At 46.4% G+C, this 13,489-nt stretch overlaps 1 protein-coding gene across 1 annotated transcript in view; it reads right to left on the reverse strand.

Moving 5' to 3' along the window:
- RFTN2 (raftlin family member 2) overlaps nucleotides 1-13,489 on the reverse strand; it is a 59,399-nt gene that overhangs the window by 19,941 nt on the left and 25,969 nt on the right. The window contains exon 8 of the mRNA XM_060257399.1: nucleotides 13,052-13,155. Within this exon, the coding sequence (XP_060113382.1) occupies nucleotides 13,052-13,155 (104 nt within the window). The remainder of the gene's footprint in view (nucleotides 1-13,051; nucleotides 13,156-13,489) is intronic.

The raw sequence follows: 13,489 nt of genomic DNA on the forward strand, positions 1-13,489 counted from the left end.
CGGTCATGTACTGAATTTACTGCTTTGTGGCAGCTTTGCGGGCATCTGGGCAACCATGGGAAACACTGTAGATGGCCGTGGGGGGGCAGGGTGGGGAGGCTGCGCAGAGTCGTAGGGGGAGGGGCTGAATTTGGTGCCCCCACCCTGTCGGCCTTTGGGCCGTGGTGGGCAGTCTGGCCCTAGTTATGATCCCCGGTGCCACATAGGTTGGGGAGCACGGCTCTAGAGTCACCAGGTCCCCTCTTGCCCCTGGCACGGAGGAGAAGGCAGGGTTACCTGATCCAGATGAGGAAACCCCTGGAGATTTGGAGAACTCCAAAGGGAGTTCTGGCCACCACATTTAAAGGGACCGCACACCTTTTGAATGCCTTCCCTCCACGGTAAATAATGACGGGTAGGGGCACCTTCTTTGGGGGCTCATAGAATTGGGGCCCCTGATCCAATCTTTTTGAAACATGGTGGGTATTTCGGGAAGAGGCACTAGATCCTATGCTGAAAATTTGGTTTCTCTACTTCAGAAAACAGCCTCCCCAGAGCCCCAGATCAGTTCTCCATTATACCCTATGGGAATCAGTCTCCATAGGGAATAATGGACTGCCCAGCAGACCTTTCCCTCCCCAAACCGGGAGATCCCCTGCCCCCACGTGGGGATTTATGTAACAGGAAAAAGGGGAGAGCACAGTAAACGGGATAGGCAATAGAAGTTAAACAACTACTGTGATGGTAAACAAAAAATATAATAACCAATTATATTTTAATGCTCAAAATTTTAAAATTTACAAACTTCATATCATAATAAATATTCATTCATATATTTCATATTATAAATTAGGCATACTTCATATTCCAACAGATGTCCAATATTAACAATTCCATATTGCAAAAAAGTCATGTTTCATATTGTAAATTAGGCATGCTTCATGTTGTTAAAGAAGTCCAATATTCATATCCATATTGCAAAAAAGGTCAATGAGCACCCGGATAGAGGCCCATTTCATCAATAGACTTCCTCAGGAGTAATGCCTTCCTATGTGTTTTCAGGAGTAACAGCCATTAGTACTGACGCATGTTCATGATTCTTCTTATTACATCTTTACTCTCAATCTGGAATAAACCAAGATAATGACAGAACGAGATGGCACACAGCTGAATGGAACTGCCACTAAATTCTTTGAATTTTTACTTGAGTGTGTTGAGCAAATTGCTGCAAAAAGAAGGGTCTGCTCAACTTTAAGAATTTTAACAAAATATTCATCATTAAGAAAATAAGAGCATATGACCATCTAAAGAACAGCGTGCCTATTATATTCAAGGAAGCTTTAGGCCAGCAAACTCCAGAAGGCTCGTAGCATCTGGTTGAATGTATCAGTTTGAATGGGCTGTGGCTCCTATATGAAAAATGTACACACTTAAGTATTTTGTAGTGGTAAGTTTTTCACTGAAATATTCACTTTTGAATTTTTGGTTCCATTCAGCTGTGTGCCATCTTGTTCTGTCATTATTTTGGTTTATTCCAGATTGAGAGTAAAGATGTAGTAAGAAGAATCATGAACATGGGTCAGTACTAATGGCTGTTACTCCTGAAAAAACATAGGAAGACATTACTTCTGAGGAAGTCTATTGATGAAATGGGCCTCTATCTGGGTGCTCATTGACCATTTTTGCAATATGGATATGTTAATATTGGACTTCTTTAACAACATGAAGCATGCCTAATTTACAATATGAAACATGACTTTTTTGCAATATGGAATTGTTAATATTGGACCTCTATTGGGATATGAAGTATGCCTAATTTATAATATGAAATATATGAATATTTATTATGATATGAAGTTTGTAAATTTTAAAATGTTGAGCATTAAAATATATGAGAGTCTTTTTAATTGGTTATTATATTCTTTGTTTACCATCACAGTAGTTGTTTAACTTCTATTGCCAGTCCCATGTGGGGATTGGTAACCCTACTCAACGGGGTACAATGCCATATATTCCACACTCCAAAGCAGCCTAAATCCACAGGCAGCCTTTGGCCAAGGAGTAAAAGTGTGTGTGTGTGGGGGGGAACCATGAGAAAGAGATGAAGCCTTCAAATATCTTCTTCACACGCCTTTGCCTTCTCCCCCTCATTGAAATTCAATGGGAATCCCACTCGTCGCTCCGTTGGGTTGTGAATGAAGCCCCTGGACGTTGTCCTCGTGCTTAGCATTTTAATAAGGCCCACCGTGGCCCATTTTAAGTTTGCGGACAGCACGACTAACACTACCCACTCCCTTTTTCCTTTTAAAATCATTTGCCCGTAGTAAAACGGCTTCATTTGCATTTTCTGTAATCTGCGTGTGATCCGGGGGGACAAACAAGAGCTTGTTCCCAGAGGAATTCTCAGGATCCGCACCTTTTCCCACCAGGAACGGATGTGTGCCACCAATCTCCTCCTCTCCTTCTAGCTTCCCCCCACCTCCCACACACAATCTACTGGATTTAGGAGTCCGCTTTGGACACTAGGCGTGAATTGAATCCCTAACAGGCCCTGAAGAAAACACCCTGTCCTTTTAAAAGAGGTGTAAGGTGTCAAAATGGGCAGCTGAAGATTTTCATGGGGTGGAGGGAAATAGCATCACCTGGTATGTAACAACCTTCTGAGCCTCAAGGAGAAGGAGAAGGAGAAGAAGGAGAAGGAGGAGAAGAAATTGGATTTATACTCCGCCATTCACTCTGAATCTCAAAGTATCAGAGTGGCTCACAATCTCCTTTATCTCCCTCCCCCACAACAGACACCCTGTGAGGTGGCTGGGGCTGAGAGAGCTCTCCCAGAAGATGCCCTTTCAAGGACAGCTCCACAAGAGCTCTGGCTGACCCAAGGCCATCCCAGCAGCTGCAAGTGGAGGAGTGGGGAATCAAACCCTGTTCTCCCAGATAAGAGTCCGTGCACTTAACCACTACACCACACTGGCTCAAAGGGGTAGGATTTTCTCCCCCCCCCCCTCTCGAGGCCCATTGGCATCTTTAGGTAGGGTTGCCAACTCCAGACTGGGAAATTCCTTGAGATTTAGGATGCGGAGCCTGTGGAGGGCAGAGTTTGGGGGAAGAGGGGGACCTCAGCAGTGCTCCTTCGGCCTGCCTGGGACCCACGTGGCCGAAAGAGGTAGTGCTTTGGAGCGAGGCTGCACAGCTCTTCCATCCGCTCTGGTCCCGGGTAGGCATAAGGGGTGGTGGGGCTGCTCTGCCTCGCTCTGAGGCTGCCTCCCCTGCAAGGAGTGAGGCTGAGCTGGCTCTTTCATCCAGCCAGGTCCCGGGAGGGCGAAAGGGGTGGCGGGGCTGCTCTGCCTCGGAGTGAGGCCATGCTGCCTCTTTTGTCCGCCCAGGTCCCGGGTGGGCGAAAGAGACAGCAGGGCTGCTTTGTTAACAGGTCATGGACCGGTCCTTGGCCCAGGGGTTGGGGACCCCTGCTCTAGAGGATGGACATTAAAAAAAGAGGACATATAATCTAAAAAGAGGACATCTGGTAATGCTAATTTGTTGGTCTTAAAGGTGCCACAAGACTCCAACTTTGTTCTATGATATATAAGGCAGGCCAAGCGCAGAAGAATAGATGCTTTCGAGCTGTGGTGCTGGAGAAAACGGCAAAAGAGGAGATGGCTGGGCAGCGTTACTGATGTAACTAACATGAATTTGAGCAGACTTCGGAGGACGGTGGAAGACAGGAGGGCCTGGCGTAACTTGGTCAGTGGGGTCGCAAAGAGTCAGACTCGACTGTGCAGCTGAACAACAACAACAATATCAAGTGTTGCCAGTGTTCTTCTTCACTGTTTCCCAGTTATGTAGGGATACACTGAAGTAGATGAAGGGAGGATTTCAAGTCTATATGGATACACATGTATGGTCAGCTCAGATGTTGCTTCCCCCATCCAGCAGAAGGTGCACATGTTTCCGACAGCCAAGCCTGCGACCCAGCATGCACTGGTGTCCGAAACGGGTCCTTGCTTTCTGCCTCCCTCGTACACCTCACAGGCCATCATTAGCACATGACAAACGATGCTGCTTAATGACTCAGAAAGACGGTTTCCTGCACCAGTTGACTGCTTATGAAATAACTTCCCTTTATTTTCTTTTTTGACCTTAACGGCGTCCCACTTCCTCTTTGCAGGAACTCCGGACAAGAGACGCGGCCTTGTTTTGCCTTGCGGTGGCTGCGGTTAAAATCGACGAAGATGCCGACCGAAAGGCATCGGGGATAATTTGCCCCCTGCTGGGCTTTTCCGACTTGCTCCTTTCAGATCTCCACAGACAATGAATGGGGCTCTGTAACCCCGAATTCAGCCTGGAGGTTTCAACCGTGGGGGTGTGGGGGGGATAAATGCCTTGGTTCGGCCCATCGGTGATATGAAGGGCAAACAATAAGACCTTTTCAAGGATTGCCTATGACAGTCACATTTGATGTTTTGGGGATCTGAACACTCGGACACATTAGGGTTGCCATGTCCGACTCAAGAAATATCTGGGGACTTCGGGGTCAGAGCCAGGAGACTTTGGAGGTCGAGCCTGGAGCAAGGCTGTGACAAGCATCACTGAACTCCAAAGGGAGCACTGTCCATCACATTTAAAGGGACAGCACACCTTTTTAAATGCCTTCCCTCCATTTGGAATAATGAAGGAGAGGGGCACATTCTTTGGGGTTCATAGGATTGGAAACCCGGTCTGATCTTTTTGAAACTTGGGGGGGGGGGTATATTGAGGAGAGAGTCACCAGATGCTATGCTGAAAATTTGGTGCCTCTACCTCAAAAAACAGCTCCCCCCCCAAAGCCCCAGATACCCACAGATCAATTTTCCATTATACCCTATGGGAATCGGTCTCCCTAGGAAATAATGGAGTTCCCAGCAGACATTTCCTCCCCCTCCCCATTTTCTGATGACCCTAAAGTGGGGGGAGGGACTCCAAACTGGGGGATCCCCTGCCCCCCATTTGGGGGAACAGTAGCCCTAGGACACATTAAGATGCCTTCTACTGAACCAGACCCTTGGTCCACCGAAGTCAGTATTTTCTACTCAGACTAGCAGTGACTCTCCAGGGTATCAGGAAGAGCCCTTTCACATTGCCTACTATCCAATCCTTTTTACCGGAGACGATGGGCATCGAACCTGGGACCATCTGCATGCCAAACAGATGTTCCACCACTGAACCTTCCCCACGCTATTCTCGCTAGTTTTAAGGGTATACAACATGATCCAGTTTTAGGAGAACACTCACGCAGCCGTTACTTTTGGGAAACAATTATTGTAAACTTCCAGGGGTGGAGTTCTAGCAGGAGCTCCTTTGCATATTAGGCCACACCCTCCTGATGTAGCTAGGGTTGCCAAGTCCAATTTAAGAAATGTCTGGGACTTTGGGGGTGGAGCCAGGAGACTTGGGGTGTGTGTGTGTGGAGCCAGGAGACATTGGGGTTGGAACCAGGAGCAAGGGTGTGACAAGCATATTTGAACTCCAAAGGGAGTTCTGGCTGTCACATTTAAAGGGACTACACGCCTTTTTAAATGCCTTCCTCCCATAGGAAATAATGAAGGATAGGGGCACCTTCTTTTGCGGCTCATGGAATTGGACCCCCCCCCAGTCCAATCTTTTTGAAACTTGGAGGGTATTTTGGGGAGAGGCAATGGATGCTACAACTAAACTTTGGTGCCTCTACCTCAATAAACAGCCCCTCCAGAGCCCCAGATACCCGCAGATCAATTCTCTATTGTTTTCTATAGGAATAAGTCTCCATAGGGAATAATGGAGTTCCCAACAGACATTTCCCTCCCCTCCCCCTGCTTTCTGATGACCCTGAAGTGGGGGGGAGGGCCTCCAATCCAGGGGATCACCTGCCCCCACCTGGTGATTGGTAACCCTAGATGTAGCTAATCCTCCAAGAGCTTACGAGGCTCTTTTTTTGTAAGCTCTTGGAGGATTGATTACATCAGAGGGGTGTGGCCTAATATGCAAAGGAGCTCCTGCTAGAATTCTGCCCCTGTAAACTTCCATAGCCATTTTCAGAATGTTATAAAAATATACTCTGCCATCACATTGATGTGACTCCACTTTACTTTTCTCTCTCCAAAATACCAGCCTATCTGAAGCACTGATGCTGCTTTTCCATTCAAAGAGGAACTGGGTCAGCTCCTTTGGGGAAAGAAAGACCGTTTGCTTGGATCTGTTCCTGAACTGCTCCACCCACCCCCAAATGGCACTGACCGGTTTGTCCCCACCCACCCCCCTCCAAACAACAACAGGCCCTGCCAAAGCAGGCAGCCTTCTAAATTTTCTCTCCTGTTTGAACATATTGTATAGATCAGGGGTGTCAAACATGCATCCTGGGGTCAAATCAGGCCCCTGGAGGGCTCCTATCAGGACCCCGGGCAACTGACTGTCATCTGCTTCCTTCTCCCTCTCCCTTACTTCCTTCTGCAGCACAGCTTGCTTTGCCAGGCTTGCTCAATTGCACAGGAGCTACAGAGCAAAACCTCTATTTTCTCCATTGGCTGAGGCTCCTCCCTTGGGGAGGAGGGGGGAAGGATAGTATCTCTCAATTGCACAGCAGAGCTACTGAGCCAAGCCTCTCTCCTTTCTATTGGCTGAGGCTCCCCCCTCCCCTCCACCAAGTCCCCTGGGCAAGGAAGGAAAGAGCCACAGCTTCCTTTGCCCAGTTCCCTGAATCGCACAGGATAGATACAAGGAAAATACCCTAAAGACTAATGAGTGCTAATTTATATCTCTACTACCTGGCATTGCATTTTATGACACACATGGCCCAGCCTGACAAGGTCTCATTTATGTCAGTTCCGGCCCACGTAACAAATGAGTTTGACACCCTTGGTATAGATAGATCCAGCTGTGTTGGTCTGAAGCAGTAGAACAAAGTTGGGAGTCCAGTAGCAGCTTGAAGACCAAGCAAGTTTTATTCAGAATGTCAGCTTTCATATGCAAGCACACTTCATCAGATGATGAAATGGGGTACAGTGAGCAGAGCAACATATAGATGGTGGGCAGTGGTTAAACATGCAAAATGTCCTTTCAGTTTGTTAATTTCACCATTTTGCTATTGGATTATAACTTTGTACCATTTTGCATGCTTAACCACTGCCTAACAGCTATATGTAGGTTTGCTCACCATACCCCATTTCATCATCTGACGAAGTGTGCCTGCGCACGAAAGCGTACATTCTGAATAAAATTTGGTTGGTCTTAAAGGTGCTACTGGACTCCTACTTTGTTATATCATATAGAAATGCCTTAGTTGTTCTTACTGCTGATCAGATACCAATTACATTTCATCCAACAGGTTTGCTTTCAGCCTGCTAGTAGTCAGCTACATACCCGGTGGTCAGAGGAACACAGCTGCTTAATCTTTCAGCGTGAAATTCCCTCCACACCCGACTCCATGGCTGATCGTAACCCTATCTAAGAAGTACTGATAGATTAGATGTATGCAGGGTTTTGGGGTAGAAAAAGCCCAGAAGGAATTCATTTGCATATTAGGCCACACTCCTTGGTGCCAAGCCAGCCGGAACTGCATTCCTGTGCGTTCCAGCTTTAAAAAAAAAGCCCCAGATGTATGGAAGAGACACAATGAAGACGGTTAAACAAAAAATCTATTCACTACTTAGTGAAAATAATACAGAGCTTTTTTCCCAGAGTGTACTGATAATATGGGGGCAATTAGTTTTATTTAAAAATGAAGGCTGCTTCCCCGTATTTGTGAAGGTCTCTGAAACAATGTCTAACTGCCAGATGGCTTCTTGAGGTTTTTTTTAACACCACTTTAATGTAATCCAGCGAGCTGCTGACGTGGAAACCCTGACAAATCTCAGGTTATTCTTGTCTACGTTTTTCTCAGGGAATTTTCTCACCGGAGAAGGATGTACTACATCAGGGGTGGCCAAACTACAGCTTGGGAGCTACATGTGGTTCTTTCACACCTATAGCGTGGCTCTCAAAGCCCCCAGCCCTGTTGGCTGACTTGGAAAAGGAATTTCACTCTTTAAATCACTTCTCCAAGCCTGTATTTAAAGTTGCTTTTTTCCACCTCTCCCTCCCTCCTTCCTCTATTTTCCTTCCTTCCTTTCTGTCTTATGGCTCTCGAGCATCTGACATTCATGTCTTGCGGCTCTCAAACGTCGGGCATTTATTCTACATGACTCTTACATTAAGCAAGTTTGAGCACCCTTGTACTACATCATCTCAACTACCCATGAGTTTCCAAGTCCTTTCCAGTGTATCTGAGGATGAAAGCTTATACCTTGAATAAAGTTTTGTTGGTCTTAAAGGTGCCACTAGACTCAAACTTTGTTCTGCTTTCTGACCTGTCATCCTCAAGCCTGCACAACTGTGCTGGCCAGACAGAAGCAGGACAATGGCTATGGCCATGTTCCCCCTCGCCAATACTACCTCTTCTATGGTGATTTTCTGTCCCCTAATTTCCAGCCTCAGTATCCCACCCAGAGAGAAACAACTGGGGGGAAATGGCAGGGAGGGAATCAGGGCAAAAGAAAGTTTCAGCCCCCCCCCTCCTGTCTACCTTTTCAGTGCTCAAAACAGCCCCCTCCCTCCAACTCTATAGCAATTGGGCAGCAACCCAATTCTAACAAATGGGTCTCTTTTGACCCTCTCTCCTTCTAGACTCAGAGGCCTCAGGGGGCACAGCACTCACTCCATAACCCTTCTAAGTTATGGCCAAAATAAACAGGGGAGAAAACCTTTGACATTTTAAACCCACTGCTGGTTGCTTCCATACTGGATGTTAATTGCTTTCCCAGCATGATAGTTCTGAGATATAAACCACTCTGCAACTAGGACTTATAGGGAACAGGTGTTATTTTGTGCATGTATGTGTTGTTGTTTTACCACAACTGTGCTTTACAAAGATCTTGCTTCTGGCACAAGCAATTTCTCTGTAAGATTACAAAAGTAAGCGAGGCCTCCTGTAGCCACTCTAGCAAGAAGGTGTACAAGTCGAAGTTCATGGAGCAGTATAGGAGGCGAGGATTTTGCTTTTAAAGAGCAGGAAAAGCGTAACAAAAGAAGAGAGCGGTTCTTGCGCTAGCAGAGGCAACAATTAGCATTCCAGCTGTTTGCACATACAAATAAAATGAATCGCATGCTCCGCATTAGCAAAACAGCCAGGCTCAACATTCTATTTGAATGGTGAGATAGAGGAATAATGAAATAACAGAGTAATAATTTATTGAGGCCTGACTTGAGACCTTTGGTCAAATGAGTTGACCATTAAAGGAAAAGAATATGTAAAAGGAAAGATTCCAGTATCTTAGAGACCAAGAAGATTTTGGGGGTGGGGAATGAACTTTTGGGAGGTAAAGGTCCCTTTGTCAAATCTGCTTTGACTCTGTAAATCTAACCCCCCCCCCAATTTTTTTTCTGTTGGTCATTAAGGTAGTAATTAAAGAGCTGAACCATAAGGAAGGCCGAGCACAAAAGAATAGATGCTTTCAAGCTGTGGTGCTGGAGAAAACTCTTGAGAGTTCTGTGGACTGCTAGAAGATCAAATCAGTCAGTCCTAAGGGAAATCAACCAGACTGTTCTCTGGAAGGTCAGATGCTGAAGCTGCAGCTCAAATACTTTGGCCACCCAATGAGAAGGGAGCACTCCCTGGAGAAGACCCTGATGCTGGGAAAGAGAGAAGGCAAAAGAAGAAGGGGACGGCAAAAGATGAGATGGCTGGACAGCATTACTGATGTAACTAACACGAATTTGAGCAGACTTCGGAGGATGGTGGAAGACAGGAGGGCCTGGCGTGACTTGGTCCACGGGATCGCAAAGAGTTGGACTTGACTGTGCAACTGAACAACAACAAAAAACGTGCTACTGGAGAGGAATCCAGCTGTTCTACTTCAGATGGAAACGTCCTATTTGCCAAGCGCATTCTTTGCCGTTTGCAAAGGACAGAGAGGCCTGCTCAGGTAACAGTGTTGGGTGCCCAGAGCACTGTGCCTTCTATTCACTAATGGCCCAGATTCAGAAGAGGACTTCAGACCAGGCTAAACTTGCAAACAGAAAAAAGCTGAAAGTGGTACCGCAATCTGTAATGCTACAAATGTGTCCTGCCAACTTTAGACTTAAGGCCTGGATTTAATTGTGGAAAAGGGGATAAGAATAATGAGACAATGTTTTGGGGGGCCTGATCACATGGGGCGGGGGGCATGAGCCCAGGCAAGTTAAAGGGTTAAAATTAAAGGGTTGGAACGCTTTCCCTATAAAGAAAGGTTAAAGTGCTTGGGGCTCTTTAGCCTGGAGAAACACTGACTGTGGGGTGATATGATAGAGATTTACAAGATTCTGCATGGGGTACAGAAGGCAGAGAAAGAAGTCCTTTTCTCCCTTTCTCACAATACGAGAACTCATGAACATTCAATGAAATCACTGAGCATTCAGGTTAGAACTGATAAAAGGAACTCCTTCACCCAAAGGGTGATTAACACATGGAATTCACTGCCGCAGGAGGTGGTGGTGGATGCAAGTCTAGCAAACTTCAAGAGGGGATTGGATAAATATCTGGAGCAGAGGTCCATCAGTGGCTATGACCCACAGCATATTGATGGAACTCTCTGTCTGGGGCAGTGATGCTCTGTATTCTTGTGCTTGGGGGGGGGCAAGTGTCCTGGCCCCACTGATGGACTTCTCTTATGTTCCTATGACACAGAGTGTTGGACTGGATGGGCCATTGGCCTGATCCAACAGGGCTTCTCTTATGTTCTTATGTGACACAGAATGTTGGACTGGATGGGCCATTGGCCTGGTCCAACATGGCTTCTCTTATGTTCTTATGTGACACAGAATGTTGGACTGGATGGGCCATTGGCCTGGTCCAACATGACTTCTCTTATGTTCTTATGTGACACAGAGTGTTGGACTGGATGGGCCATTGGCCTGGTCCAACATGACTTCTCTTATGTTCTTATGTGACACAGAATGTTGGACTGGATGGGCCATTGGCCTGGTCCAACATGGCTTCTCTTATGTTCTTATGTGACACAGAATGTTGGACTGGATGGGCCATTGGCCTGATCCAACAGGGCTTCTCTTATGTTCTTATGTGACACAGAGTGTTGGACTGGATGGGCCATTGGCCTGGTCCAACATGGCTTCTCTTATGTTCTTATGTGACACAGAGTGTTGGACTGGATGGGCCATTGGCCTGGTCCAACATGGCTTCTCTTATGTTCTTATGTGACACAGAATGTTGGACTGGATGGGCCATTGGCCTGATCCAACAGGGCTTCTCTTATGTTCTTATGACACAGAGTGTTGGACTGGATGGGCCATTGGCCTGGTCCAACATGGCTTCTCTTATGTTCTTAAGTTGTGAGATTTGCTGTGGTAAGTTGTTTGGGTTGGCTATAGGTAGTGGTGGAGGGGTCGGGGAAATCTTTGCCTGGTAGTCTGTGCCGTAGGGTTATCAGACCCCGCCCCCCAGTGGATCCCCTGCCGCTAGGCCCTACCCCGCAGCCACTGACCAGCTGGCAGGCAGGAGGGGACGTACCAGGGGAAAGAGAAAGGTCCAGATCATTCTGCTGCCGCGCAGGAAATGACATCATCACGCCACTGACATCCGGGTGGTGCTCTGGTATCTGGGCAAAAACAGTATAGCTGAAACTGGTTTATAATAGAATTTTTGCCCAAATACCAGAGTGTTGCGCAGATATCACTCCTGCTGGGGGCAGGGGTTCTCACAGTTTGAGGACCCTCAACCAATACTCCCGCTAAGCTGTGGAGTCTTGTGAGCAAAAAATCTGCTTTGCAAGCTACTAGCATGAAAGTTGTGAGCGACTGCCTTTTGCCTGCGCTAAGACAAACGTGTGTGAGCTGGAACCTAAAAAAGCTAGCTCACACTAACTCTGGAAGTTAAACAACTACTGTGATAAATAACAAAATTTATTATAACCATTTAAAAATCTTCATATATTCTAATGCTCCACATTTAAAACTTTGCATAGTTCATGTTGTAATGAAGATTCAATTTAAATATCCATTCATGTATTTTAATACTTCATATTATAAATTTTGCATACTCCACGTTGTAACAGAGGTCCAATATTGACATTCCCATATTGCAAAAAAAGTCTATGAGCACCCGGATATAGGCCCATTTCATCAGTGACTTCCTCAGGAGTAATGCCTTTTTATGTTTTTTTAGGTTTAACAGCCACTAGTACCAACCAATGTTCATATTCTTCTTACCACATCTTTTTTCTCATTCACCCCAAGACACTTAAGTGTGTATGTTTTATATAGGAGCTACAGCCAGTTCAAGCTGATTAATTTAACCAGATGCTCAAGCCTTCTGGAGTTTGCTGGCCAGTAGCCCTCTATGAATATATTCAGCAAGCTGTTCTTTAGAGGGCCATTGGCTCTTATTTTCTTTATAATTAATTTTAATGTCGAGCGAGCCCTTCTTTATACAGCAATTTTAGCTCAGAACACTTAAGTGCATGATTTTAACCAGGCCACTACTGTGCCTATCCTGAATCCAAAACCTCTTAGAATTTACTGGCTCACACTAACTCAAAGAGCCCTGTTGCCAGGCAGCAGACTCAGCACAATGACGTCACCCAGAAGTGACATCATCGCCCCTGGCACATTGCACAGGGGACGCTCTAGGAATCAAGCTGTTCTGCTTCAGACTGAGTTTTACTGTGATTCCTAGAGTGTCCCCCATGCGACGTGCCTGGTGTGATGATGTCACTTCTGGGTGACATCATCGTGCCTCACAAGCGAGAAGTTCCCTGCTGCAGCAGCAGAGGGACTTGGCAACCCTATGATGATGTCACTTCCTGTGTGATGCCAGCAATGAAGACTGGGCCTTTCTCTTTCTCCTGGTAAGTCCCCCCTGTTCTCAGCACCACCCTACTGTGGTGGCTGTTGGCTACCATGTTTGTTCCTTAAAGCGCATGAGAAGGGGATGCCGGTAAGTACAGATGCAAGACTTTGCATTTTCTTAACTTCAGCATAACTCACACTGCTGTATTCTGCTCTGGAACTGCATGTTGCTTTAACTCACCTGTCCAGTCGGATGATGGGAGTCGGCAAGACGCAGGTTAAAAGCCAGCCAAACTCAGCCAAGGTGTGCAGCAGAGGACCATAGTCTGTTTTGATCTCACTGCCCTGTATTCAGAAACAAAGAGATGGGAGACGTCTTGAGAGCCTGAACCTGCATCTCCTTATGCAAAACAACCAATTGACTTATCTGCTGTAGCCAGGGCTTTCTTTGAGCAGGAACACACAGGAACGCAGTTTCGGCTGGCTTGGTGTCAGGAGGTGTGGCCTAATATGCAAATAAGTTCCTGCTGGGCTTTTTCTACAAAAAACCCCTGTGTGAAACAATGAAGAAGAATTGCAGATTTATACCCCACTCTTCTCCCTGAATCAGAGACTCAGAGTGGCTTACAATATCCTCTATATTCTCCCCCCACAACAGACACCCTGTGAGGTGGGTGGG

Source organism: Heteronotia binoei, chromosome 16, assembly GCF_032191835.1.
Source record: "Heteronotia binoei isolate CCM8104 ecotype False Entrance Well chromosome 16, APGP_CSIRO_Hbin_v1, whole genome shotgun sequence".
Taxonomy (NCBI): Eukaryota; Metazoa; Chordata; class Lepidosauria; order Squamata; family Gekkonidae; genus Heteronotia; species Heteronotia binoei.